Source organism: Aptenodytes forsteri, unplaced genomic scaffold (genome assembly GCF_000699145.1).
Source record: "Aptenodytes forsteri isolate BGI_AS27 unplaced genomic scaffold, ASM69914v1 Scaffold81, whole genome shotgun sequence".
In the NCBI taxonomy this organism is placed as follows: Eukaryota; Metazoa; Chordata; class Aves; order Sphenisciformes; family Spheniscidae; genus Aptenodytes; species Aptenodytes forsteri.
The window spans coordinates 4,733,862-4,761,372 of record NW_008795259.1 but is presented as its reverse complement, the minus strand read 5'-3'; the positions used below and the strand labels follow the sequence as shown (position 1 = coordinate 4,761,372).

The following is a 27,511-nucleotide window of genomic DNA, read 5'->3' as shown; positions in this document are numbered from 1 at the left end:
TAAGCACTGCTCAGCAACAACTAAAACATTGGTGTGTTATCAACATTATTCTCCTCCTAAATCCAAAACACAGCACTGTACCAGCTACTAGGAAGAAAATCAACTCTATCCCAGCCGAAACCAGGACAGGGAATTAAAGGTGAACAAGTGGGTGGAGGAGGAATCATTAAACTTCACGGGGCTGTGTGTAAAAGCAGTTCCTCTTTCCTCTTCCCTCTTTTCTCTTTCCTTCTGTCTCATTTCCCTTGGGCATGGTTCATTGCTATCCAGTAACTTCCTTTCCCCAAGGTGTTCACTATCCCCACCCTCACCATGTCCTCTTTTACCCTCCTTGCCCTTCAGCAATCTCTATCTACTTCATGGGGCATTGAGGGAAGAGGGCAGGGCTGGGGTCAACCCTTGTTTCTAAGAGGAGAAATGTCAGGGAGAGGAAGGTTTGGGACTAAGGAAGAAAGTGGGAGGACAGCGTTGCCACTCCTACTGCCTAGAGGGATCATCTGCCATGCAGTAAGGCTGTGTCAGCTACAGAGTCCAAGCTGCATCTCAGCTGCATCTGCAGGAGGTGGGGTGAGGGCCCATTCCTCCAGCCACAAACAGAGATCAAGTGCTCTGCCTCTCCTTACACGTACTCTGCTAACTTTCCTTATCCTGATGTTGCCTCTGTACCACTGAATTCAAATTAGTCTTGCTCTATGGCTTGGTCTGCCTATGTTCCCAGACAAGGAATTAGCAACCACAGAAGCAAGGGATATTAAGAGCACCTCAGAAGATAAAGCCAAAGCTCTAGAAAATGAAGGGAGATAGACCAAGAAGAAAGAAAAGTCTAAAGCACCTGAAAGGGACAATCACATTAGGTTTAAACTACACAAAGAGAGTTCTGCTTTTGGCTTTGAAAGAGCTAAAAGAGCCACAAATACCAGTCCAAAAGATAACGGAGCCATGAAGACCTGCATACAGCTGAATCACAACTGGAAAGGGCAGCTCCAAAGAGCTTGGAAATGCTTTGGTACAGAAGAGCAGATGATTATCAGGATATTTTAAAAGAAGGTTCTCGGTGCAATACCCTGCAAGTTCACACTTTTGTATCTCTCACAAAAGCTTGAGGAACAAACCCCAAACTTTCCATCTCATTTTGTCTAAGAGCAGAAAGGAGCATGACATCATCTTGTCTTACTTGATGTGTATCACGTCATTAATTTCTACTTGGTCACTCTTACGAAAAGCTTGCTAACTTGAACCATGTAAAAGGATGTCAGGTCTCAAGAGACTGAGCTCCTTTGTGCAACAGGCAGAGAACATGAGAGATGGAAAGATGGAAGAATCTTGCAATGGCACAGGCATTGGTAAGACATGTTCAAATGATGCTAACAACACTCCAGCTCACCCAAGGTTCTTGTCAGTCTGAGGGGGAAATTCCAGTCCAAGCCCCATTTTTGGGGTTACCCTCTTCCAGGACAAAGGCTCACCATCTTTGTAAGTGCACTTAACCAGGTAGTTCAGATCAGTCCCAAGGGTAGCCTAAAAAGCATGAAACTACGAAGGGCCAGAAGGTGCCAAGCAGATCAGTGAATAGCTAAGAATTCCAGTACACTTCTATAAGTGAGTATTGGGGAAATTCTCCTGAAGAAATTTCTGAAAATACCAACTGCCTTGTGAAACCTGTGGTCATTCCACCAGGCAAGAATATTTGCAGTCAAGCTGTATGAAAAAATAGCAAATGTTTAAATGGGTTTCTTAAAAGAGAGCCCTTCCTCTATACCTTGCTCTTGCACATCAGCACAAGGCTCCTGTTTAGGATGCACTCTTGTTTAGAAATGTGTTTTGAAGATACATTGACTTGATATTCACATTCTTCATCCCAGAACATGGCACATCTTGCACTATAGCACTGCAGTCTGGGAAACTCCCATGAACACAAAGCAGGGATCAGCTTTCTGATTCCGTAGTTGTGCAGTTGACATACAGTTACACCCTCTGAGAGACTTCTTCGGAAAAATGACAAGTTTCGGCTGAAGTTCATACAAGCCACATATACGTCATTACTCATAATGCAGTACTGTGTATCATGATTGAGAAATTTTTGATGTTAACTGCTACCTGGGATACTTTAAAAATGCTCACCGCCTGAGTCATTCCAAGGAAAACTGCACTGTTGCATATGTGAAAACAGTGTGCATATTCATTAACAGATAAACTATCTCTTTTCAGATATAGATACCAGTCCTTTCTCAGAAGTGTTGCAATACTTAACAGGGCTGCATTTCTCAGGAAAAACACTACCTTTATCAATTACAGTGTCTAAGGCAAAACATATAGAAGTAATAGTAAAGTGTGATGAATTGTGCCAGTACTGTCAAATTTCACCACACCTTTGCTTTCTGCAGGCGTGGAGCAAAGTGCTTCAGTACTATTTACACAGGAACCTCACCACACCCTCTGGCAACTCATAAGGTTTTAAATACTGTTAGAGTATGTCAGCAAGGATTGCTTGGCAAGGAAAGGCTTGCAAACTTACTCGTAGGAGGTACACAATAGATAGCTATCTACTCTGTTTCAAAATAAAGACACGTGTGTTCTCAACCAATGCTTTAAAGGGAAAAAAGATACCCAGAGAACTAATCTCTCTTAAACTTAAAAACTATTTGAGATTTCAGGATGATACAAACTTATCCTACATAAAAATCTGTTACAGCACAACCCAAAATCTGTTATAACCAGCCAAGGTGAAGCATCTAATTTATTATTTTCTTTTAGTTGACAAGGGTAGGAAAAGCTCATGTCGCGCTCTCAATTACACTATGACAGAAGCATCACCCGGAGGAGAGTCCTCCTTAGCACAGAAAAGTTCATGTATCTAGTCACTCAGCACCCTTCCTATTTTCTCAGTTTCTGTGCCCCTGTCCTCCTTACAGTTTTTAACTTTAAATCACACAGAAATTTAAAAAAAATTACATCAGACCTCCAAAGGGATTAAAATACTCCCAGATTTCAAAATCCTTCTCCTCCCCATGCTTCTTGTATCTCCTAAAGTCCTTTTAAAGGTTTGGGGACATTTAAAATCCTTTCATTTTAAAATCTACTGGCCTGCTCTGGCTGAGCCAAAAACGTGAATAGAGTGCTCTGCTGGCTGAACCAGAAATTCTTCCTTCCCAAGTAAATAAACAGTGCTTATACTGGTAAAAAAATATTTGAAGATGTCAGGGAAACTGAACAGCTTTCCTTCAAACATCACTTTTTCTTTTGATCTACCTGAAATATAGAACATGATAGTTTTGAATTAAATCAGATTTCCGAGAGCTATGCAGAGTTGATAGCTAAAATAAGCTACCGATGAACATGAAAACCAGCCATGGAAAGCTGTATCCTAAAATACTGTGTGAAAGCAGAAGCTACCATTTTTCTGTGACAGAAAGTCTTTCTCTCAAGACCCTCAAGAGCCTTCATAGAGCACTTTATAATGTTCTGTTTAGACATCAAGCATTTCACCTACTCCTGAACCCAGGTGCTAATGAACAGAGCAACACACTGTGTAGGAAAGTCACAATGACTTGTGCTAAGTTACACTGAAACTGGAGGAAAACAAAATGCATTTGTATAGCTGAGATCTGGCCAGGGCACTGATGTCCTGCCAGTATTTGTTCTGACCAAATGGAAACATGAATGACTACAGTGAAAGAGCCCACAGGTTTACTTCCCACAGGAAGGATACTATTAATACAAATATAAGTCTTCTAGTGTGCTGCTGTGTTGACTTAGTACAGAGTGGGAGTAAGAGTACCGCTGCTACTGAGACAGCAGTAGCACCACCCATTGAGCCGTGTCCTCTGGTGGTGCTAATTTAAAAGGATATTGGAAAACATTATCAATCCACCATGTTGATTTAGCATATGTTGTCCTTTGAGATGAGTATAATTTTAGTTACTCGGTATGCTTTTTTTTTTTGCTAATGACCAGCCATGCCATTCAAGAGGTGTTTTAAAAAGGTAGCTTTAAAACCTTGTACAGAGGCACAAGCCTCTCATTCAGTCTAACCCAGCATTTCTGAGTAAACAGAACACAGCCACTTCTTGTAAAGCAGCAAGCAGTATTACAAGTTAGCAAATTAAATTCACCCCTGCTTTAAAACCAGAAAATCCACAGTAATTGCTGTAAGGGATGAAGTCTATCCAGTGTATCTATCACTCGTTCAACAACATGGCTAAATTTGCAAAGATTACTCAAATCATTTAGGCTTTGGAAATCACTTAAGGCCAATGTAAACAGACTACAACTTTCCCAGGCGCAATGGAAGCAATTAGTTCTGCAATGAACACCTCTCCTACACTATGCCGCTCTCTGGAAAACATAACAGATGCATCTAATTATAACTCACACTGAAACATGCTGGTTTTGTGTAGCTACAATTTCAAAAGACCCAAGGGGCAGGAAAACACCATCCGATTAAAGTTGTGAGGTTCCTCACAAGTAGGAAAGCAACTTTAACAAAGCTTTTGGTTCCCAAATTATATTGATGCAGAAGGTTCACCACTGGCAAGTGACTCTTTGCAGCTGCGCCCTCCTATGCCCTACACCAAATTTTGCGGGTACTCCCATGGCTCATTCCTCATTACAGGATCCTCTGTGCCAGCCACTGAGCTAAACATAAGTCCATGTTAAATGTATGCTCACAGACAGCAGGTCAGAAGAAAGCTCTCAGAAGGTAGTTTATGCCGAAGAGATAGACCTTGTGAGTGAGTCTTGCTCAGTGTCGAGGAGGCAGCCCTGGAGAGGCAAGCAGCTCCTATCCAGGTTTTCAAGGTGGTTTTATCAAGAGTGCCGAGAGGTAAAGAATGAAATAAAGGGCAAGGGTAGGATTACACAGGGTGTTTCAGTTAGGGGTCAGCATGGGGTTGGACAGTCTAATCTAAGAACCACACCAGGGTCTAGTGATGTTGCCACTGATAATAAAAACAAGGGTCTGGTGCCTGTTTCTCAATCTTCACTATCTCACAGTGACATTTCCCTGGTTGTACAGTCTTAGAATCCTCCAAGATTAACAAAATTTATTTTTCTAAAACAGAAAACCACCAGGAGTGACAAATACTTTCTCAGTAGGAAACAGGCAATAGAAAAACTCACACATAAGAAGTCACTGTCTTTTCTCTGTCTGTCTGTTCCTCGGAAATAATTTCTATTAGACAAATCATAAAAGAAGTAGGTCAGCAACTGCCTTTTTTTTAAACTCTCCAAACTGTGAAAGAAAGGTTATTTAAAGCAGTACAGGTTCAAGCTGTTGCTAGCTTGTTGCCACAAAATTGTTTATAGAAACACTTCTGCAGTCAGTTTTGTAAGGTTCTTATATCACTTCACATCCTACTCTGAGATGATTCAGTTCTTCCACAGGGATGTGGCCTTCAAGGCATAATAAATTGCACAGTCTTGAGTCACAAGAACCTTTGCAGAACTGGCCAGACACACTATAAATTCACCCTACCCTTTACGTGAACTGCAGAAACCTTGGAGACACCCAGAGCAGCAGTGTTCCTCCCTGCACAAAACAAGGTACTGTAATGATTTCTAGAGATTATTTATTTCATATACTCTTGGATGATGTTGCTTTGTTGACAAATGCATAGGAAAAAAGGAAGCAGGGATCTGAATTGGAAAAAACAAATGCTTGGGAAAGTAATTTACTGAGATGGTACAGGCATGGTCTAGAAGGTGGAAGTCTTAAAAATATACAGGAAGAGCAATTTATTGTACAGCGTTCTATAATTTCTAGAGCTCACTGGCTAGCATATATATCACAGCAGAGTAAGAACCACTGTATTTGCATAAATCAGCTAATTTGTTCCTGTGCTTTTCAGTTCTTACGAACATCAGGTCAGCTCCTGGTTTGCAAGCTGCTCAGGACACGAACTGTCTTTATTCTAAGGCCATCCTATACCAACCAGAATAGCTCCTAGTCCCTGCCTAGAGCTCTCAGCTAAACCTGTAATGCAAATGACAAATAGCAGCACTTGCGGTCTACTGAATATGGAGACCTTGTCCTGCAGAAGAACTGGGAAGCTAGGATCTGGGCTAGCACTGTAAGACAGTTTCAGGATGTTTTTGAAAGTCAAAAAGGGAATTCAGGATACTTAGCATGCAATAGTTGGGGCGGTGCTTGCCCAAGCATTGGAAGGAGTATTTTGTCCTGACCTAAAAGTATAGTTTGACTGTTACTGTTACCACAGTATTTGTTCACTACAGCTATGAGCATCAAAAGGCTCTTGCACAAATTGAAGCATAAAAGATGTCATAAGAGACAGTCTCTCAGTATCCTCTAGCCTAGGCACTGGTGAGTAACATTATCAACTGTCACTCCAAGATGCTGTAAAGGACAGTGCAATAAATGTCCTGGTGAGCAAATACAAAACAAGGTTGGAGGCTGCTTTTTCCCTAACCCAAATGATAGCTAGTGTCATCAGCGAAACAGGACATGCTACACTTTATATGACTTTATAAGAGTTAATCCTCCTCATTCTTCATATAGATAAATACTTTTAGAAAGCTTTTAAAACACAAAATAAACTTCAAAAACTGCAAAGAAACTTGCAGGCACATAGCAGTCACAATTAGCGATTCGCTAATAGCATCTTCTCACCCTTTCTGTGCAGGTTCAGAATAATGGAAGCTTTGAATAAAGCAAACACAAGTTTTGCTCTCGACTTTTTCAAACGTGAGTGTCAGGAAGATGGTGACAAGAATATTTTGTTCTCCCCTTTGAGTATTTCATCTGCCCTGGCTACTGTTTATTTGGGAGCCAAAGGTAACACTGCAGATCAGATGGCAAAGGTGAGTCTGGGCTTCAAAAGGTAGCTGTTTGAAAGGGTTGATCTCTTGGAATAACATCCTCTATGCAAGACATTTACTATGATGGAACAGAGGAAAGCCATAAGCAGAAAAATTACTCTAATCAAAACTCTACACACATATATGCCAGCTCCTGTTTCACCCCTGACGTGTGCTGCAATGAATAGACCAGGTTTCCACTTCTGCAGGTCAAAGAAATAGTCTACTCTAGTCTCTGGAAACAGGCCCCAACAAATAAAAGAAGTGGCACTGGTGACATTGTCTCCTTTTAAATCTCACCAGCAGAAATAAAGGATCTTTAACCCAAAGCTTGAGCACTCACCAGGGAGTGGGAGACCTGGATTCTCCTTCTACTCTGCCCCAGACAATTCCCATCTCACAGCTCATCTCTTTGGAAATGACCCCACACAAAAAGACTCTCCCCTATAGCTGTTACAAGTGTTTCACTTTGCTAAACATAAATCCACATCCACAAGATCAGAGAAGAAACACAGTGAGACTACAACCCTTTCTTTGGGGTATACATTTTACAGGCAAAACCACTTACTGAAATCCCTAAGCTGTATTTGTGTAAAGTTCATAGCTTCAGCAGGTGACAGCAAGAACAGCCCCAGTGCACAGTTATCTAGCTCCTGTCATAGGAGGTGAGGCTTGTGAGTTTGCATCTGCTAAGGCAGAAGCAGTTGTCCCACCTGCTAAGGCAGTGATCTAACTCCCGATTTACAGGACAAAAGAGGGCCAGCAGAGTAACAAAGAAAGGCGTGATTTTCTGCTAGGAAGAAGGAAAAAGAAAAAAATGGGCACAGCTCTTCTGAAAAATGTTCCAAGGTTGGACACACCCCTTTGTAGCTTGGGTAAGGTGCACAGGCACAGAGCAAGGGATTTAAGACATGAAACTGCCCCCATCGTTTTCATGCTTTCTGACACATAGCAGCGCTCCATTTAGACTTTGATAGGCTCCATTTAGGCTTTGATAGTCTCCATCTGGAGATAACTGGCTCTTCCCAGGTATTAACTGCTCAGCCCATGGCATAACTCAAAGCAGACAGATTCCTCTAGAAAAGCTAGCTACATGAGAGTTTTGCCCTGCAACCCTCAGCTTAGTGTGCTCATGCCATTTTGTAGACGTGGGCCTCAAGGCCTAACCAAAGATTTCATATTCAGTCAGGACTGAACACGGGAATAAAATCTGAGTTTGACTCTCTTCATCACCAGTCCCATGACATCACTGAAAGATTTTACTGAAACAGCAAATCTTCTATCATTTCATTTATTATTGCTTTTTCCACTATAGGTACTTCACTTTAACAAAGCTGAAGGAGCCAGAAACGTCACCACAACCATAAAAATGCAAGTCTATTCCAGAACAGAAGAGCATCTATCAAATCGATGTGCCTGTTTCCAGAAGGTATCTCACCAAGTCTAGTGATCAAGCTATGGGCATGGTCACATCCTCTCTTGCTTGTATTTTCCTTCCACATTTGCATTTGCCTATGTTTGCCTTCCTCATATGTAGTGTACACAATTAATTGGTACAGCTTCCTGTGATACCTTCACCTAATGCAATTCTTATTACATGCTTCCCCTTTTTAGGCAGAATTGCAAAAACTAACCTCAAATTTGCAAAATTTAAAGTTTAATGTTACCATTCTCTGTCAGTGTATCTCCTGATCTTCTTCCTTTAGCTTTGAGGAGAGATTTCTTTCTCAAATTATTCCTGTTCAATTGCTAACAAAAACATGTTCTTTGAACAGGCGTGGTCCCTACCTCAGAGAGCTAATCACAAGAACAGAGCTGCTCTCCCACACATTTGATTGCAGCATTAAGACAATAAAAAACAGAGTATTAACTTTTCCAGGTTACCTATGCTTGGCAGGTAGCCTTCTTCAGAAATTAGTCTCCATTTCAGTTGACTAGTTAACAAAATAAATTGACATGTTGGAATTTCCCAAAGTAGACAAGTTGCTTGCAATAAATCTTAGAGACATGGAAATCATTATATTCCTGAGATATTTCTTTGACATACTGGCAGACATCTTGTACCAAAGTATACGTAATTTAAGATAGCAGAAAAATACGGAAAAGCAAACGTATTCCCTCTGAGTCAGTAAAAGCAGGTTTTCCTCATTGACAATTCAACCATGATGGCGTCAAGCTCTTCTCCCTGCTCTTTCCCATCATCCTTATTCTTTGTGGGAGTGAGCCATTTCCCTGCAGGCTGCCCACAAAGCCCCAGTGGCCACGAGTTCTGATGAATGGGAACTTGGATCTGCATTCCACAGCCAAGTCCTATGGCAGGAAGATTTATTTTAGAGGCTATGTCAACAACTCATTTGCACTGCATGAACAGGAGAGGGATTGTTCCTCATGAGTAATGCTTGTCTGAATTGTAAGAATTACAGAGCGCTGTGGGTAGGGCAAAGGGACCGTTCCAACAGTTTAGAAATTTAAGTGTTGCTTAAAAATTGCTGTTCATGCCTCTGATTCTGAGGTAATGACAAGATGCAAAAGCACAGATTTTTAGTTTACTAATTTACAGCTTAACTTCCTTGAGCTCATGAGCGCACATTCATTTAATCCTGTTACTTCAAGATAACAAATTTACTGCAATTACTGGAACATAAAAAAAAATTACAAAATATTAACATTAAGAGCAAGATTAAGAAATTTAGGGGCAAACTTTCCATGTAACGCCCTCAACTTTCATAAATGAAAGGAGTCACACAGCCAGATCTCCATGCATTGTTTAACAATTACATGCTGTCTCTCACTCTCTGGATATACTTAGTTTCACAATTTCCACTTAGAAACCCTTAAATGTTTTACATAGTTCAGGCTCTTACCATTTGCATTCTGAGACACTTACAGTGTCTATACCACGACCGCAACTTTTAATACTTTCAAATAATTCTTTTAATAGCTGTCTGGTTTAGAACACCTCTTGTGTTGCAATACAGGCAACAGACCACCTCAATAGAAATACTTTACCTGGAGCTGCATGAAGGAAGAAATTAGAAATTTTGAACTGTTTTACACAATAGATGAGTAACTTTTTTTTCCTTTTCTCCAAGACAGAAATTGGCAAATCAGATAATATACATACTGGGTTTGCAAATCAGATAATATACATACTGCCTTTAAAGCACTCAACTTTGAAATCAATCAACCCACTAAAAATTACCTGCTTAAAAGTGTCAACCAGTTATACGGAGAAAAAACATTGCCTTTCAGTAAGGTAGGTATGCCATTTATTCAGATTATGTAGTGCCATTTAACCTTTATGATCTATCTATGACAACATACCATAAACTATATGCTTTTAAATATTTTAATTACATCTGCAAATCATGTTGTTATCCTTAACATAAATATTTTCTGTAAGACTCTTCCTGAGACTTTGGACACTAAAATTTTGGTTTTATGGGATGTGTATCTAATTTCACAGTGATTTGCAGATGTGGTTAGGTGCAAACATTTAAATTGAGTACTTCCACTAAAAAATACTTTGTTCCTTTGACAAAATGCTGTGCTTGTAGTCTATGTCATTTGTATGATGTTTTCTCTCTATTTGGCTGTAGTTATTTATTAGCATTCATATTGGCAGGCAACAAACATAAGACAGCTGTCTCTCTTGCACTGCAGGAATACTTACAGTTAGTCAAGAAATACTACAATGCAGAGCCACAATCAGTTGACTTTGTGGGAGCAGCAGATGAAATCAGAAGAGAGATCAATTCCAGGGTCGAACACCAGACTGAAGGTAAGCTCCTGCCTCTCCTCTCCTAATTCAAAAAGAAACCATTTCGGCATTGAACAAAGTCTCTGTACCCAAGGAGCCCAAGGCAGGTAAACAATTCACCTCAGAAAGGTAAATCAGATCAGTTTTCCTAAAGCAGTCATCCACTGACAAGCCCTTACTAAAATTAGTGTCCTCCATCTGAAGATGCGAGGAATGTGGCTTACTCTTTGTAAATCAAGGTTACCCCAGTAATCACTTATTTACGAATAATCTCAAGCTAGAAGCATACTGTATCAGCACTTACAATTTCCCTGGCTTATATCTGCAGAAATTGTGCCAACACTTACTCTGAAACAGTAAAACTGCACAAATGGAAACGTCCTTCTCTTTTCTCTAGGTAAAATCCAAAATCTGCTGCCTCCTGGATCCGTAGATTCGCTCACCAGGCTAGTCCTGATAAATGCGCTCTACTTCAAAGGAAAATGGGCAACAAAGTTCGAAGCTGAAGCTACCAGGCAAAGGCCTTTCAGAATAAACACGGTATGGGAATATACTGACCTATATCCTAGACTGCAGGTGGAAAAAGCAGTGAAAAAGACAAGGGAGAGAAATTCCCATCAGTCTTTAAATCCACATGAAATCCGGCATGAAAGTTGTTTCATTTAATGCATACAGCATATTTTCTTCACCACATCTTCAGCACAAAGACTGCACACACATACTAGCACCTGAGTCACAAGTAAAATTGTCAGAAGCTGACTTGAAACATGCTTCCATTCTCTGAAGGCAGAGAAAACAAAGAGGTGAACAAAACTGTATGGGTTAGTTCTTTACATTTTCATTTTTAACCATACGGCAAATCAGAGTGGAATACAGCTTCCTGTAATAGGTGTCATCTGAGACAGCTTAGATAGCCTGCCTAGCCTCTAATGCCTTTCCAGAAGACCAGAGGTCCTCCGTAGATCCTGTGTCCTACCACTTAGAGCCATAAGGATATCTCAGACACACTGGGCAGCTTGTACAGTAAATACAACAAAATTCCACTGTGCTACTTTAACTCAGTCCTTTACTGTTCAGTCAGAGTACAAATGGCAAACATCTAATCTGATTTGTTGCAGCATACAACTAAACCAGTGCCAATGATGTACCTGAGTGATAAATTTAACTGGACCTACGTAGAATCAGTCCAGACTGACATTCTTGAGCTTCCATACGTCAATAATGACCTCAGCATGTTTATCCTGCTACCAAGTGACGTCACCGGCCTACAAAAGGTAAAGCAACTGAGAACATAAATCATGTGAAAAAACAAGAGTGTCATTCTTTACTTATTTTATGCATGTGCAAGGTAAAAGACCAAGTTGCAGTCATGTTTCTAGGAAGGAGGGTACTGATCAGGCTCAAGGAAAAGCAAACCTCAAACGTGTTCTAGCACTGTGAACTTGAACCTCTTGGAGCTCAGACTAGATTTCTTACTCTTGGCAGCTGGCACTTCTGTGGTTCCTAATGTTGATCAGTCCTGGAAATAGGTAACCCAAACCCTACAAGACTGGCTCTTCTTCCAGCTGAACAAAAATGAGGACAGAAAGCCAGCCCTGCTGAGATTCACTATCTGTACCGATTCAGACAGATATGATTTCATTCCAAAAAAAAAAACCCCACAAATTGGACAGCCTCCATTACTTTCCAGGAAGTCCAGAGCTAATACATATGGATACTGCCACCTTCTGTAAAGAGATGGATCCTGCCTTTGGATAATAAACTTCTTAAATTCGCATTTACGTTAGTGGGTGTTCTGTAGAAAAAACAGCTCTTTTCAGTAAATTCTAAAATGTAGGGAAGACAGAAATGTGAACAGCAAATCAACCAGACTATTGCTACTTGACACTGATGTTTTTGTTCTACAACTATTTAGCCCTGCTATATTCCCTGACAATTACTGAGAACAGTTCAAATACTTCATTGACCTACTGTAGAGCAACATACTCCTTTAGTCAAAAAGATCTCCAAATTGGTCCTTCACTACTGTTTTTTTTTTTTTGTACTCTTACAATAGCTTGAAAAGTTCTCCATTTAAGAAAAGAGAATAAATAGCCCTTAGCGCACAGGCTTTTGAACACTCTGTAATTTTCTGATTCTCTTTTTACTAACTGCAGCTAGAAAGAGAATTGACTTTTGAAAACTTGTCTGCATGGACCAGCCCAGAATTAATGGAGAAAATGAAAATGGAGGTTTATCTGCCCAGGTTCATGTTAGAAGAGAAATACGACCTGAAATCTACTTTGAGCAGGATGGGGATACAAGATGCCTTCACGGAAGGTCAAGCTGATTTCACAGGAATGTCAGAGAACGGCGAGCTGTTTTTGTCACAAGTTTTTCACAAGTGTTATCTGGAAGTTAATGAAGAAGGCACAGAGGCAGCAGCTGCCAGTTCTGCAGCACTGGCATCACGAAGTCTTGGTGCTACTGTTATTTTTGTAGCAGATCACCCTTTCCTCTTCTTTATCAGGCACAACAAGACCAAGAGTATCCTCTTCTTGGGAAGGTTCTCTTCCCCCTAGAAACTCGACCGTTACTAAACAGGCCCTCGCAACAACAATAATGAATAAAATATACACCACCAAAAGCATCTCAATAGTCTGTGCACTACTTCTTCGTTTTCCTGTACTGTTGACAAATCTCTCAACGTTAGAAGAGAGCACATATTAAAAATAACCTGGAATTCAAGCCTCTGGCTCATTTTCCTAGTCAAAGAACCCAAAAATGGTTAGCACTACACTGTAAGTACCAAACTGTGCACAGAACAACATTGATGCGTCTTTTCAGCGCTTTCTGAACCAGAACTGCCACAACACAAAACAGACTAAGTTGATCTAAAACAGTAATTCCCAACACACTTGCTTTGGTATATAAGAAAAGAAACAGGAAAAACTCCTTCCTGCAGAACACTGCTGCATCTCCATTGGTTTCAGCTCGCTAAGCTGGTCATCCCAGGAGGGCTACCTCACCCACATTCTTGTCAGTTTTATACCAGCTTTGCAGCCTGGCACAGCTGGTAATGAAATAAACCCACAAAATCCTCTGTGTTCCTGATACTGGTGCTTCTTTCGTGCATGCAAAGGGGCTAACACATGTACTTTCTAATCTCTGTCCCACAGCAACTGGAAAATATTGAACAACAATACAGAATTGGAGGAAAATAAAATATATGTGCCTTGAAACCTTCTCCTCTGTAACCTTTCATGCATTCAACACTGTTGCCAGCCCAGCATTGCGTTGCTTTAGTCTCATTTTGCTTTCTCGCTTATTTCACTGGTTTGAGGCAAGATCAAATTGGAGAATCAAGCCCGTAATGCTAACTCCCTAAGTACCTTCTGGAAAATTACATGCAAATCTCCCAGTACACATTTACTCCTGTCACAGCTCTTTCTCCTAAGGAGGAGAGTGTTCTAATCAGTCATGCACATTTGCAGGGGATGCTCCTAACTCTCTGAATTCAGAACAGAGAGCAAAGGACTGGGTCTCTTACAGGACTTGCACACACCACCAGCATCTTACTAGATGTCTCTTCTTGGGACAGCAGAATTCCTTCTTCCTGACAGAGAGGAGACTGTTGACTGTCACTGAGTCCTTTCTGTTTTCTTCCGCGTGACCAGCTGCTTCCAGAGTCCCTTCTGGCTCTGCTTCCCAAATGGGAAGGAACATAGGAAAAGTGTTGTGAAGGAAGTGCTTTATTGTATCCCTGTACAACCTCAACAGCACTGCCTTCTCTCTGACTCAGCTGTGAAACATGACACAGGATCCCTGTGCATTCAGGTGCAATTCTGCCATGCCCTGCTTCACCTAATGCAAGGGCTTAACATGTCCCCATGGCCAAGTGCCTTAAGCACTTCCTGATGTGCCTCAGGAATAAAAACAGGAAAGCCACGCCTGGGAGGCCAACGAGGACCAAAACCATGACAACATGCACCCAAACTCACTCACAGGCCTTTAAAGTCAGTGGAAATGTGAGTCACCTTTTCTCTCTCCTTCAACTATTTTAAGCATGATTGCAAAGATGACAGAGTTAATGTCCCTTGGCAGTGCCAGATCATTACCAAGTGGCAATGGCCAGAACACTGGAAAGGTGAGTTGCACATTAGGGAACAACCTTTTCCCAGGGTGAGCAGCACAGCACTGGAGAAGGTTGCCCAGAGAGGTTGGGGAATCTCCATCCTCAGAAGGGCTGTGGCTGACCTTATCTACTGATGGCCCTGCTCCAAGCAGGAGGTTGACCTCTGGATGTCCCTTTCAATTAACATGTGTGATTTTCTCTCTCTTGTCAACAGCCATTCTGCCTTGCCACCTCCCTTTCTCATCCTGCCTGTCATCTTTGCATCTTGACTAGCAAAGGGAGCTAGCTTGCTCACTCTCAGCATACTTCTTTGGGACTTGGAATCTCCTGGCTTGGGCTTTCCCATCACCTAACCATTCAGCCGACCCTTCTTCTATCCTGATTTCTTGAGGACTTACTCATCGTACTAAAACCAACACTTGTTTAATTTCTGGCATTTCTTCATTGCCTTGCACAACATTGATTTCTGCCACTTTTGAGAAGACTTGACCCAGTCTGTTCCTGTAATCAGGCTTGCAGCAAAATGCTTAGCACACAGTACAGTTTCCTTCCCTTCCTCCATTCCCCTTCCCCTGTCCCCCAGGGTCTTACAGTTGTTGCTGCCACCTTCTCCTTCTTCCATCACCCAACAGCAGCCCGGCTCTCTTCTGGGACTACAATGACAACTACTGTGCCATGCTTGCCCCCCTTGTAGTTTTTCACTTCATCTTTGCTCGGGCCCTCCCAGTGGGGTTTTTTCAGTCCTCGCCCTCCTTCACTACATGCAAGTACTGTGCACTAACTCAGTGTTTTGCAGTGTTTCTCTCAAATGATTCCCAGCCATGGGAACGCAATGAGATTTCTTCACCAACACAACCAGTGGGGTGTCCATCCCTTACTCTCAATGGTCCTTCATGACTTTGCCTCTGTCTATGCTCCTAATGATCTTCAATCTGAAGCTGGACTCCCAGTGTCTAATTCAATCACTAAGCTTGACGTTTTATGCTGACATACCACATTTGAAACCCAGGAATCACAGCTGCACAAAGCCGGAGAGGAGAATCAGGCCTACAATATCTGCTTATATCCAGAAAGCAAAAACAAGCATTCTAGTCGTGTAACCTTTTTACTAGTCATTTATTTTAAACAACAGACCAGTTGTCTCCACACCACCAGAAAACCATTGGAATGGGTGAACTGTTCTGCTATCCTGTCAGTAGACTATTGTGGTGTAACAATAGAGCTGAGATTTTAATTCCATTGTCCTTTTGAAATGTCTAAAACTGAAAAGTGACAAGGTCAACATGGAGGACAAAATTACATAAGATCTTTTGGGGATTTGGTAGAAAGGAGCTTTGGGTAGGCGGAAACAACCTGGATGTAGGGGAGAAGGAAAGGGAGGTGCAAGCAGTACTATATTTCTAAATTTATCTGTTGCTTAACACACAAATGCAGAACCTGACCGAGGACAAGCCCTAAGTCTTCTCTCTCACGGGATCAGAGGTAAATATTTAAACCAATTTAAGTAACTTTTCTGATGCTTTTAAAAAGTGATCTGTGGCTTGCATGACTGTATAGGTAAATTATAATATACCAGTGTTATAGTGCATTATTCTTGCCTCATGTTTTTCTAGATGTCAACCCTTAGAGAAAATAAATCTGTGAGGTTAAGGAAAACTGTTAATTTGGGGCAGAATTGATCACAAGAAGGAAAGTTTTCTTAGGGCAGTAACTGCCTTATTAATTAAAATCTTCAGTTTGGTAAAGGAGTTCCAGACTTCAGGTGAAGAAAAGGCCATTTTCATTCTGCAAAGACACTGCACTGCACATTATCAGGCCAGGGACTCAGAGGAGTATTCATTAGCAGAAAACAGAGAAATTTCCATCCGGATGCTCTCTTGGTTGCATTCTCCAAGGAAAAAAAATCACTCTGTGGTATAGATTTGGTTTGCCCCACAATTTCTGTAGCTCCATTCCATAGGGTTAAATCTTAATAATAATAATAATAATAATAATGACAATAACAATAACAACAACATTTCTGGTCTCTTGACTGGAAAACAACATGAGGCAGGTACTACCGGGCAGATATCTTAAAGTCTGGAATACTCATAACCTCAAGGAATCTGCCAGTTTCTGGGGAAAATAAAATTGCTGGAATATACAGAAGGGGTGGTAGGCACACATCATGGATAAAACTCCATCAATCTAAAAGCAAATAACAGATTTGCTATTCATGATACTACCCAGAATAGGTGGCTGGCCAGGAAAAGCACATGAGCCTAAGAATTATGCCTAAATTCTTTCTCAGCATCAGCTCTCAATTCTGTACGGATCCAAAATGAAGTAGTGGGAAACTCAGGCATGTTGTGAACCTATGTACTAAAACTGCATTTAAATTCCCCTGGGAACATTACTTTGATAAATCATTACCTAAGGACAAAAAGGAAGAAACATACGCAGCTTACAAATCTGCACATTTTTGAAAACCAAAGGCAGGAAGAAACACAAAGAAAACTGCAGCTGTATAAAAGAGGACATATGTACAATTATAGGAAAATATTATCTGGATTACAAAAAACCTAAAAGAAATTGCTGCTCCTAACAGGTGGCAAACAGTATCTGTGTGGAAGATAAAACATACAACTAGGCTATTAGTCTTAGTGGGTGCCAATGCATTGTGTTGCACATGTAACATTTCTCACTAATGTGCACTGTGTACATAATTTTAAACATTCAACTAGTACAATTCTGTCTGTTGCCTCTTTCCAGGTTGTAGCAATGGAACTGGTCTCCACATCAGTTGGCAAGTTTACAATTGACTTTTTCAACAAGCTGAATGAGAGCAAGAAGGGCAAAAACATTTTCTTTTCCCCTTGGAGCATATCATCTGCTCTGGCTCTGACGTACCTGGGTGCAAAAGGCAATACAGCAAGAGAGATGGCAGAGGTAGGTTTCTCTATGAAGCATACACCCCATACAGTACCTGTCTCCTGTACTGGCTGCAAAATTTAGTGTTAGATAGAAAAACTTGCCACCACAATGACAAGGAACCAAGGCAGACCAGAGAATGTAACAAGTGAATGATAAATTTTATTCATTTCATAGCAGGTCCACCACTTCTCCACTAAGAGAAATTGTCCTGTGGGTATCACATGCTGAGCACAGAGGTTCTCTGAACCTGACTTCTTCTAAATTATTCTACACCTTCTAATTTATCCTGTGATTCTATGATTCTGTCACAGATGGCATATTCCCTTTGAGAAGCAAACAGCTGATGCCAGTAGGTCCTAACTAATTGGCAGGAGGCTTGCAGACCCCAGCACCCTCCCTCTCTCCCCCGGCCAGGATGCATCTTTCTATCTTGATTTATGCTTTCCTAAACAACTGCCTGACAATCCAGCAGGAAAATAGGAAGGGCTTTGGTATCTCCACAACGCCTGGCACAATCCTTCCCAATGCCACACGGGCACATTGCTGGCTCAAAGGGAGCTGTGGTGCTCAGCACTGCCCAGCACTCTCTTCTGTGTCACCGCACTCCTGTTCAGATGCCTTTGTACCATTATCGTGGGGAGAACCATTTGGGTTTGCACAAACACATTGCTATTGCTGAAAGCAACAGCTGTGGAAGGGAGTTCAGCCTTGCAGCATGCAAACAGGAGCACTACGTTGATGCTCTGGGAGGGGGACAGTGCTGCTCATTGTTACTCTGGGATTTACATATACTACAGCTTCAGCATCCCTTTGATTAGTCACCTAAGCAGCAGATAGCACAGTGAGTTATCATACGGAGCAAAACAAGACAACCATTTGATCCTCGTTTGGCTTTAAGTCACACCAGTTCCTTCATGCCTATTTCTTACCTTTGGAAACTCTGCTTGCAGGTTCTTTATTTCACTCAAACATCAGGAGCTGAAGGCTCTTCTTCTGTGGCCAGACCATCTCGGGGGAGACCAAAGAGAAGAAAAATGGTATCTATTAGAACTGAAATCCCAAGATAAAGAATCTCCAGAACAAAAATGTCCAGATACAGCTTTAGGCGTCCGGTATTTCTTGTCTGCACCCCTCTTTAAAGGGTGAACTTAACAGGTTCAAGTTTAGTTCCTTTCACTCACTCAGACTCTGAGAAGCATGGAAGGACAAGTCACTGGGATAGTCTGGAAGGTTTGCTATATGGCAAATCAGTTAATAGAGTCATAAACAGAGCCCTGCAAACTGCAGTGATGGTAAACTTGGAAAAATAAAAAGTAAGAGAGAGGAACCCAAATCCATCTCCCACATACATTACTTAGCATGTTTTGAAAACTTCAGGCAAAAATGCAATTGCTGAATGTATGGTTTCTCTTTCCAAGGATCCTGAGCACAAGCAAGCTGAAGATATCCATTCTGGCTTCAAAGAGCTCCTGACTGTCATCAACAAACCCAGAAGCACCTACTCGCTGAGAAGTGCCAAACGCATTTACGTGGAAAAAACCTTCCCTTTATTGCCTGTAAGTTAAATCTCAAAGACAGGTAAGAAAAGGTGCAAAAAATATTTCTCATTTTAATTACTTGTCATTAATAGAACAGGTTTGAAGCTGACCCTGAATACTGCAAATGAAGAGCCCTGGATTCCAGTGATAAACTTAACTGGAAAATACCAGTCGGTCTGCTCACAGTATTTAAGGATGCATTGCCCTTTGACTGTAGTGTAGGGATTCCTTTTCATGCAATATGGCTTTATTATTGCAACCCCCAATATATACAATTGTAAATGAGACATTAAAATAAGCACATCCATGGGATGTGCACGGCCTTCCTCGCTTCTCCAAATAAAAGTGGGAACAAAAGAAGGGAATTTTCTGTCCTTTGGTTACTTCTTAACTGTTAACTCACAGTCCAACAGAGAGTAACAAGCAAGATCCTGCAGTCCTCTAGGCCCAAGAAGCTATCAAAAAGTCCAAGAACTAACAACTTCCCTTTGGGACTGGAAAATCCAGTATAGTATAGAACTTATTTCTTTTTTTTTTTTCTACTTCTATTTTTCAGAGATACATACAGCTCAGTAAGAACTACTACAAAGGAGAGCCACAAAAGGTTAACTTTAAGACAGCACCGGAGCAAGCCAGAAAGGAAATCAACGCTTGGGTTGAAAAACAAACTGAGGGTAAGCTGCGCTCAACCCCAACTTCTTTCCTCTCCTATTAAGTCAGCCTGCCATTTCCTTTGGGCAGGTGGCCTTGCTTCCCCACGTGCTACTGTAGCAGCTAGGTCATGCCTTCCGATGTGGACAGTGAGCAGAGGTGCAGTGGGAGGACAGAGAAAGAGCAGCACACTTAAGCAGCTTCAAATACCTGATCCAGACCTCAGTGAGCTCCTTGGGGAGACTCCCATCGACACCGCTGTGCTCTGCATCAGCTGGTCCTCAAGCACAACTGCTGCCCTGGTGCTGCACCCACGCACCACAGGCAGAGCAGACAGAGGGGAGAAACACCTCTGCCAACCAGGTTTAGTCCACACCTTGGAGATGCCTACCTAGCTGTACCATCCTGCACTGGTCAGACCTGCTGGCTTCCTTTTACCTGGCATAACCAGCTGGCGAGGCAGTATACGGCTTTCTGCTTCTAGCTGCTTGCCATGAAGCTGTGACATTTTCGGGGGGAGGAGTCAATCCCTGTCAGCTAGCCAAGGAGAACGAGGCAGCAAACAGATTTGGAAACTGTAAACAAACTAATTGATTTATGTCAGGGGAGTATTTTAGGGAGTAGGACACTGAGGCATGGACTTCTTCACTAAGGAGTAGCACTGAGAGAAAAAACAATCAAAAGGTCCTCACTGTGCTACACTGGAATGAAACCTGACTCTTCTGATTTCAAAAGGCAAAATCAAGAATTTGCTGAGCTCAGAAGATGTAAGAAGCCTCACCAGTCTGATCCTGGTAAATGCCATTTACTTCAAGGCAGACTGGGAAGTGAAATTTCAGGCAAACAATACACAGGTGCAACCCTTCCGACTGAGCAAGGTAAGCTCCTCCGGTATCCTTCTTACTGTAAACAGCCTGGTGACAACAGCTACTGCTGAAATCTCTCCATTTCGTAAGTCTTTTAAGTACCCCTGTGGTAACTAGACTCTCTGTGAAAAGCTGCTTACAGCAAAATGTGTCAGTGCTCAGCTCACTGGAACATTAAGATGCTGCTCAGGTAAATGCTAATGAGGTCCAGATAACAGCTACCGTTTCCAAAAGAACTAGAGTCACTTAAGACCCTTTTGTAAAATAGTGCTAAAAGGGCTAGATTGTAAAAACATGATTTTGAGAGTCCAAGCCTACATGCCATGTCATGGGTGACTACGGTGCCTGGGCCTCTGTGCTGTGCAGCCTAGCTAGGCACAAACAAAGCTGCTCAAATAAACACAGCTGCAACCAGGTACCCTGAATGGGTGCATGGTTGGGCAAGACTGGAAGAAATGTTAATGGCATGTATCCAGAAGAGATGTCAATGAATTCACATCAAAAGACAAGACCTCTGTGCAATTTCCACCAACTGTAGCTTCTGCCTTCTGATTAGCATGTATACATCAGCTGCTTCCCTGAATGAAGGGACGTAGATGTTAAGAGTCCTGCAAAGGTGACTGCTTGCCAGGAACTCCCCTCATCATGAGCCCCTTTGCTCAGACATTAGTGTTATCTTCTGTCAAGTGTTGCGACATAAAAAGCAATCAGCTAGTCACTTTTTATTGCCAGAGAGAGGAGATCACCGAAAAACTGCACAACACTTGTCCTCTTAAACCATAGCTGTTTCTCTGCCATAGCGTTGCAAGGCCATATCCCATACCTGCTCCATCCCCCTAATCCTTGCAGACATTTCTAACTCTCTTCCTCCCTCCTCTGTGGGCTGCTGTGCATGTTTTGGGGAGAAGTGAAAAATCAGTCAGTTCAGCCCCCAACAAAATGCTCTGGGACAAACACCGAGATAAGCAATACTGTCCAGTCAAGAAAAGCTTTGGAAAATTAAGGACAAATCACTGTTATAAAAGCTGCTTACAAAAGTTTCCTCTCCCTCCACTGCACTGAGTCATCGTCATCCTTCCTTTCAAGGAATGATTTCTTACTTATAAATAAATACTTTACAGAACAAGACCAAGCCTGTGAAGATGATGTACATGAGACATACATTTCCAGTTCTCATCATGGAAACAATGAATTTCAAAATGATTGAGCTGCCGTATGTGCAACACGAACTCAGTATGTTCATCCTCCTTCCCGATGACATCAAAGACAGCACTACGGGTCTCGAACAGGTAAAAAAGTATGATACGTCCATTTTGTATCACCACCCAGTCATTAAAAAAAAAAGGACAGGCTGGAGACCATATCTCCCCCTCTGAGGACATGCTGTTTGATCTCCTCCACTAGCTGAATTAATTTCCTTTAATACCTATCTAATCCCAAGAAAGTTCCTCCACACTGAGTGCCCTTAGTTTGGTAAGAACTGAAGACAGTCAACACTGTGCATAATCAGATGCTTAGCTCTTCAACAGCCCCATGACTGACACCCATTCCTACATGACCTGTAAGGGTTAAATCTCCCTTCACTGCACATTCAGGAGGGACAGTACTGCACAAGTAGTCACAGCCTCTTCCTGAGGTAATAGACACCTCTTCTCCATGGCCTGGAAGTCCCCACACACATTTGTTTGCTGTCTGAAAAACTAGGATTTTGGTGAGACTGCATTTGCTACAATAAAGAGATCTGCCACCGTAGCTACTACAATTGCAAGACTGTTAAATTCTTGGCATCTATCATGTCAAGAATACTATTCACTGCTCTCCTCCATTTGATCTGAGCTGAGCCCTGACGACATAGTGCGCAGGACATGGAGTGGCAGTGGAAGAGTTTGCTGGAAGCAGTTCGTTTTAAAATTGCCAAGGAAACGTGCAATATTAACACCTGTTTCTATGGAACTGGACCAAACCACCTGCCGCACAGCTGGCAATCTCCCAGCAATTTCCTTCACATCAAGACTGAATTAAAAGAGAGGAAAGAACTACCTCAGGGGATGCCAGCTGCAGGTGTTGACTGCCCTGTCTTTCTTTTGCAATGAATTTGGCAGAGGTGGTGCTCAAAACCTTGCAGCATTAAGTCTCAAATGTTTGTTGCACACCCCGCCTCTGATCATCAGTAAAACCAATTTATATTTCATGCTTTCAGCTAAATGTTAAATTTGCCATTTAAAAACTTTAATTCATTAAATTGCCATGTAATTGATTAATTCATAATTATTTTCCTGGCAAACATCAAATTCCTTCTCTTTCTTAAATGATAGCTGGAAAGAGAACTGACGTATGAGAAGCTGTCTGAATGGACTGATTCCAAGATGACCGAAACTCTTGTGGATCTGTACCTACCTAAGTTCAAAATGGAGGAGAGATATGACCTCAGTGATAATCTGATCAGCATGGGAATGCGTACTGCCTTCAGCAACAATGCTGATTTCAGTGGGATGGCTGAGGATGTTGATATCCGTATCTCCAAAGTTTTACACAAGTCTTTTGTTGCAGTTGATGAGAAAGGCACTGAGGCAGCTGCTGCTACTGCTGTAATTATAATACATACAAGCCTACCTGTTGACCATGTTCTGAAATTTAAGGTTGACCATCCTTTCCACTTCTTCATCAGACACAACAAATCCAAGAGCATCCTCTTTTTTGGCAGATTCTGCTCTCCCCTAGAATGAGTTATTACTTGCTCCCAGGCAGCAGCCAAGGTTCACTGTTCAATAGAAAAATGTGAACTGCAGTGTTAAAAGCTCAACCTTAAGCCATGTAGCCATATGTACTGAAAGTGTATGTCCTTTTTCTTTCCCCTCCCCAAGTAAGGCAGCACTCAGAGACCACCCTGTGCCTCTAAGACCATCCCTCTACTGCTCCTTTCCATTGTCCTAATGAGACAGCCCTCCACAGAAAACAGAGTGAAGAATTTTGCTCCCTTGCATCAAACCGGCTCTTCTGGCTTTGTTGTTTGAGAGTAAGGTGGAGCCATAAAAGCTCTCTGCACACAGGCCACCATCCAGCCCCATGCCAAGTGCTGACTTCAAGGGAAATACAGTTCATCCTCCTGAATCTCCCAGAGAGGAAAAAAATCCCTGAAAGAAAAAAAAAGAACTTGTAGAAATCTGTATGCTCTCTTTTCCTCACTGGGAAACCTGCATTTGCATTACAATGCAGTTTCCTTATGTTCATTTCAAATTTAAAGATTATTGGGAATTAACAAAATTTAATACAAAACCAGAATAATCTCAAAATGCCCCTCACCTTCCCCTGTCTCACCGCGTGTATGCAGACACATTACATTCATTCTCTCCTGCCTTTGCAGCTTCATGAAAAAATGAGGCAGCAAGGGAAAATGGTCCAGCACTTAACATTTAATCGCTGACTTCTAATCACCTTGCATTTTTTCCTCATTTTTCTAAACTTTGTAGGTTAAGGTTGTTGAGTGTTCCAATCAGCAAAAATGCTAAGAAAACTATGAGCAACATGCTTCTTGCTAGCTTTTATTGATATGCAATCTAAAACCTCCAGAATTCAAATCTGCTTCCTCTTTTTAATTTAGCCTAATTATACCTGTTTCCTGGCTAATATCTTCAGTTTCCTTGCTACCTGTATCATTGATCAATGTATGATTTATGTAATGATTTATGATGAATTATGTAACTTACGAGTGCATCTCAGCAAAGATAGTCATGGTATTGACAGAAACACCAGTGAGATTTTGACTGATGCTTTACTTCATAATTTTACCATGATCTGCATTTAATCCAATAAATGAGCTTGGAGTTGTGTTTGTGTTATTCAGGACACTGACTTACCCGGTTCTCTTAGAGCATCATGTAAGGTGCATGGCTGGAGCACGTTTCCATTCTTGCCATTCCAAATCAACCACCACATCATCCCGAAAGACAAAGCTGACACACTTAGTGTCTTATTTCCACTAGGCTTCAAACAGCCCCGAAAACACTGTTATTCAGCATGCTATCCTAGGCATTTACTAAACATACCAAATCAAATTAAACTCTGTGATGAGCAAGTTTTTGCTTACTGAGTCAAGGCATTTGAATTCTTCTTTTTAAGCATTCAGTTTCCCATTTTTGACCACTGCTTATTGCACTATCGGCCCCCCTGGGACCTACTCAGGAGGCTTATTTTCCTGTCACAACACACTAGAAATAAAAAGTCTGACTAGAGCCTATAGCCTGGAAGAGCAGCTTCCAAACATCCCTTTTGCCCATGTACAATAGTGAACAAGCAATGCTGCACTGGCAACATCAGTTCCCTCCATTGGCTTGTGTCCTGGTTTTGGCTGGGATAGAGTTAATTTTCTTCCTAGTAGCTGGTACAGTGCTGTGTTTTGGATTTAGGATGAGAACAAGGTTGATAACACACCGATGTTTTAGTTGTTGCTAGGTAGTGCTTACACTAGCCAAGGACTTTTCAGCTTCCCATGCTCTACCGACTGAGAAGGCTGGAGGTGCACAAGAAGCTGGGAGGGGGCACAGCCAGGACAGCTGACCCAAAGGGACATTCCATACCATGTGACGTCATGCTCAGTACATAAACTGGGGAAAGCTGGCCGGGGGGGCCACTGCTCAGGGACTGGCTGGGCATCGGTCGGCGGGTGGTGAGCAATTGCGCTGTGCATCACTTGCTTTGTGTATTATCATTATTATTATTATTATTATTGTCATTTTATTTCAATTATTAAACTGCTTATTATTATTATTATTATTATTAGTTGCCGACTGAGGTTAAACCACGACAGCTTGGGAGGGCAGCAGTTCTGCTTTCCTGTGGCCATGAGAAATAGCATAAAGTTTTGTAGCCGTTGTGCTACTCAGTAACCACATGTCAGAGAACGCAAATTGCATTATCTAAGGCAACAAGATTTGAATGCAGGAGGGAGGTGCTGTAAAAACATTTACTCTCAGCAAAATTCCACCTGTAATTACAACTTACTCCCCCTCCACAAAAGGTATTCTATTTGGAAATAAATCTCCACCCAACAAAGTATACCCGCATCTTCTTCCTTGTACAAAGTGCTGCTTCTAAAATCAGTGCCCTCCCTTGCCTGTAACCCTCAGCTCGCGGTTCAGCTGTCTGTCATCCAGTACCCACGCTGGTGCAACCCAGTTGTGTGCTATTGACTCAGCTTTACTAAGAAGTTTGTTGTTTAGGTGTGGAAAAGCACACAAGTGAAGGCCATGCAAAATGAGAAAAGCAAAAGCACAAACAGAGAAGTTATTGCCAGGGTGGAATAGTCAGCATAGCAAGGCTTCAGGAGGAGAAACGCTTGCATGAGGAGGTATAAAATCTCAATTTAAAAAAAATATGAAGAATTGGAAGACAACAATTAGCAACATTGAGGCTGAGCCTCTTCTAGGGAGCAACAAAGACCAGCCCTCCTCCACCTGAGTGACGCCTGGCCAGCAGACTCATCAGGGAGGTAAGCATGTTAATTCTTAGCCTTGTAGCATGTTAATCCTATCTCTCTGCTGTGTGTATTCAACAATAAGTAATTACTGGGAACTCCTAAACTGTGTGTACCCGGTTTGAAGAGTCACTTCATGTAAGAGCAAAAGTCACCCAAAGAGGCGGGAAAAGTTCCATGCCAAACCAAATGAAAGGTCTTCCCGTGCTAATTTTTGTGCATCCCCTCACTCATACCACACTGCAGGGCTCTGCAAAGCAATACCTCTGAGGCTCTCTGAGGAGCTACAGCACCGTGTCCGCCAGCTGGTGAGAGGTGCAAAGGGTCAAACAGGCTGGTTTTGGTACCAAACTACTCCCAGTCTCAGCTTTGCTTGGGAGATGATGCCAAAGAGCACACCTTCCAGTATAAGACATACTTGGGATGCAGGTGTAAGGGGTGAAAGAGAAGGAAACGAACCCATCCAGGAGGAAACACTGCTACTGCAAGCAACACTGGAAGCTGCTTCGTTTGTGCCTCCCTGTACTATTTTCATGGTAACCAGTGTCTGGCTCTCAAGTCAGGCTAACCCTTACAGAATCACAGAATTGTTCAGGCTAGAAGTGACCACTTGAGATCATCTGGTCCAACCCCCTGTGTAAGTAGGGTCAGCTAGTGCAGGTTGCACAGGACCATGTCCAGTTGGGTTTTGAATATCTGTCTCCACCAATGGAGACTACACAACCTCTCCAGGCACCTTGTGCCAGTGTTTGACCATCCTCACAGTAAAAAAGTGTTTTCTTGTGTTCAGATTGAATTTCATGTTTTTAATCTGTGCCCATTGCCTCTTGTCCCCTCACTGGGCACTACTGAGAAGAGTCTGGTTCCTTCTTCTTCGTTACATCCCATAAGGTATTTATGCACATAGATAAGATCCCCCTGAGCTTTCTCTTCTCCAGGCTGTAAGTCCCAACTCTCTCAGCCCCTCCTCATATGAAAGATGCTCCACTCCCTTAATCATCTTTGTGGCCCTGTTCAGAGGGAAGATAGGGAAAACCATATCTTCCTTATACTGAAGAGCCCAGAACTGGACACAGCACTCCAGCCATGGTCTCATCAGGGCTGAGCAGAGAGGGACCTCCCTCGACCTGCTGGCAACACTCACCCTCAGGCAGCCCACGATGCTGTTGGTCTTCTTTGCTGTGAGGGTGTACTGCTGGCTCATGGGCAGCTTGTTGTCCACCAGGACCCCAAGGTCCTTCCCTGTAGAGTTACTTTCCAGCTTTCCAGCCAGTCAGTCCCCATCAGTGTACTGATGCCTAGGGTTATTCCTCCCCAGATGCAGAACTTTGCATTTCCCCTTGTTGAACTTCACAAGGTTCCTCTCCTCCCAATTCTCCACTG

General features: G+C 42.2%; 2 protein-coding genes across 2 annotated transcripts; both read left to right on the top strand.

Moving 5' to 3' along the window:
* Positions 1–6,648: 6,648 nt before the first annotated feature.
* LOC103898832 (serpin B10-like) lies at positions 6,649–13,134 on the top strand. The gene is given in 8 exon segments (XM_009279199.1): positions 6,649–6,816; positions 8,129–8,242; positions 9,906–9,968; positions 9,971–10,069; positions 10,477–10,594; positions 10,971–11,113; positions 11,692–11,847; positions 12,730–13,134. Coding segments are annotated over 8 exon segments (1,266 nt in total).
* Positions 13,135–16,107: 2,973 nt separating this feature from the next.
* LOC103898831 (heterochromatin-associated protein MENT) lies at positions 16,108–24,492 on the top strand. The gene is made up of 8 exons (XM_009279198.1): positions 16,108–16,169; positions 17,439–17,615; positions 18,551–18,637; positions 19,019–19,156; positions 19,695–19,812; positions 20,525–20,667; positions 21,777–21,944; positions 22,971–24,492. The coding sequence occupies exons 2-8, from the start codon at positions 17,448–17,450 to the stop codon at positions 23,379–23,381; spliced, it is 1,233 nt and encodes a 410-aa protein (XP_009277473.1). The 5' UTR covers positions 16,108–16,169; positions 17,439–17,447; the 3' UTR covers positions 23,382–24,492.
* Positions 24,493–27,511: the final 3,019 nt, after the last annotated feature.

Bases quoted from the DNA above. Each gene is read 5' to 3' on its own strand.
- LOC103898831 (XM_009279198.1), top strand. From the start codon at position 17,448: ATGGAACTGGTCTCCACATCAGTTGGCAAGTTTACAATTGACTTTTTC. The intron at 18,638-19,018 runs GTATCTATTAGA...TCTCTTTCCAAG, and splicing joins GACCAAAGAGAAGAAAAATG to GATCCTGAGCACAAGCAAGC. The intron at 20,668-21,776 runs GTAAGCTCCTCC...AATACTTTACAG, and splicing joins AACCCTTCCGACTGAGCAAG to AACAAGACCAAGCCTGTGAA.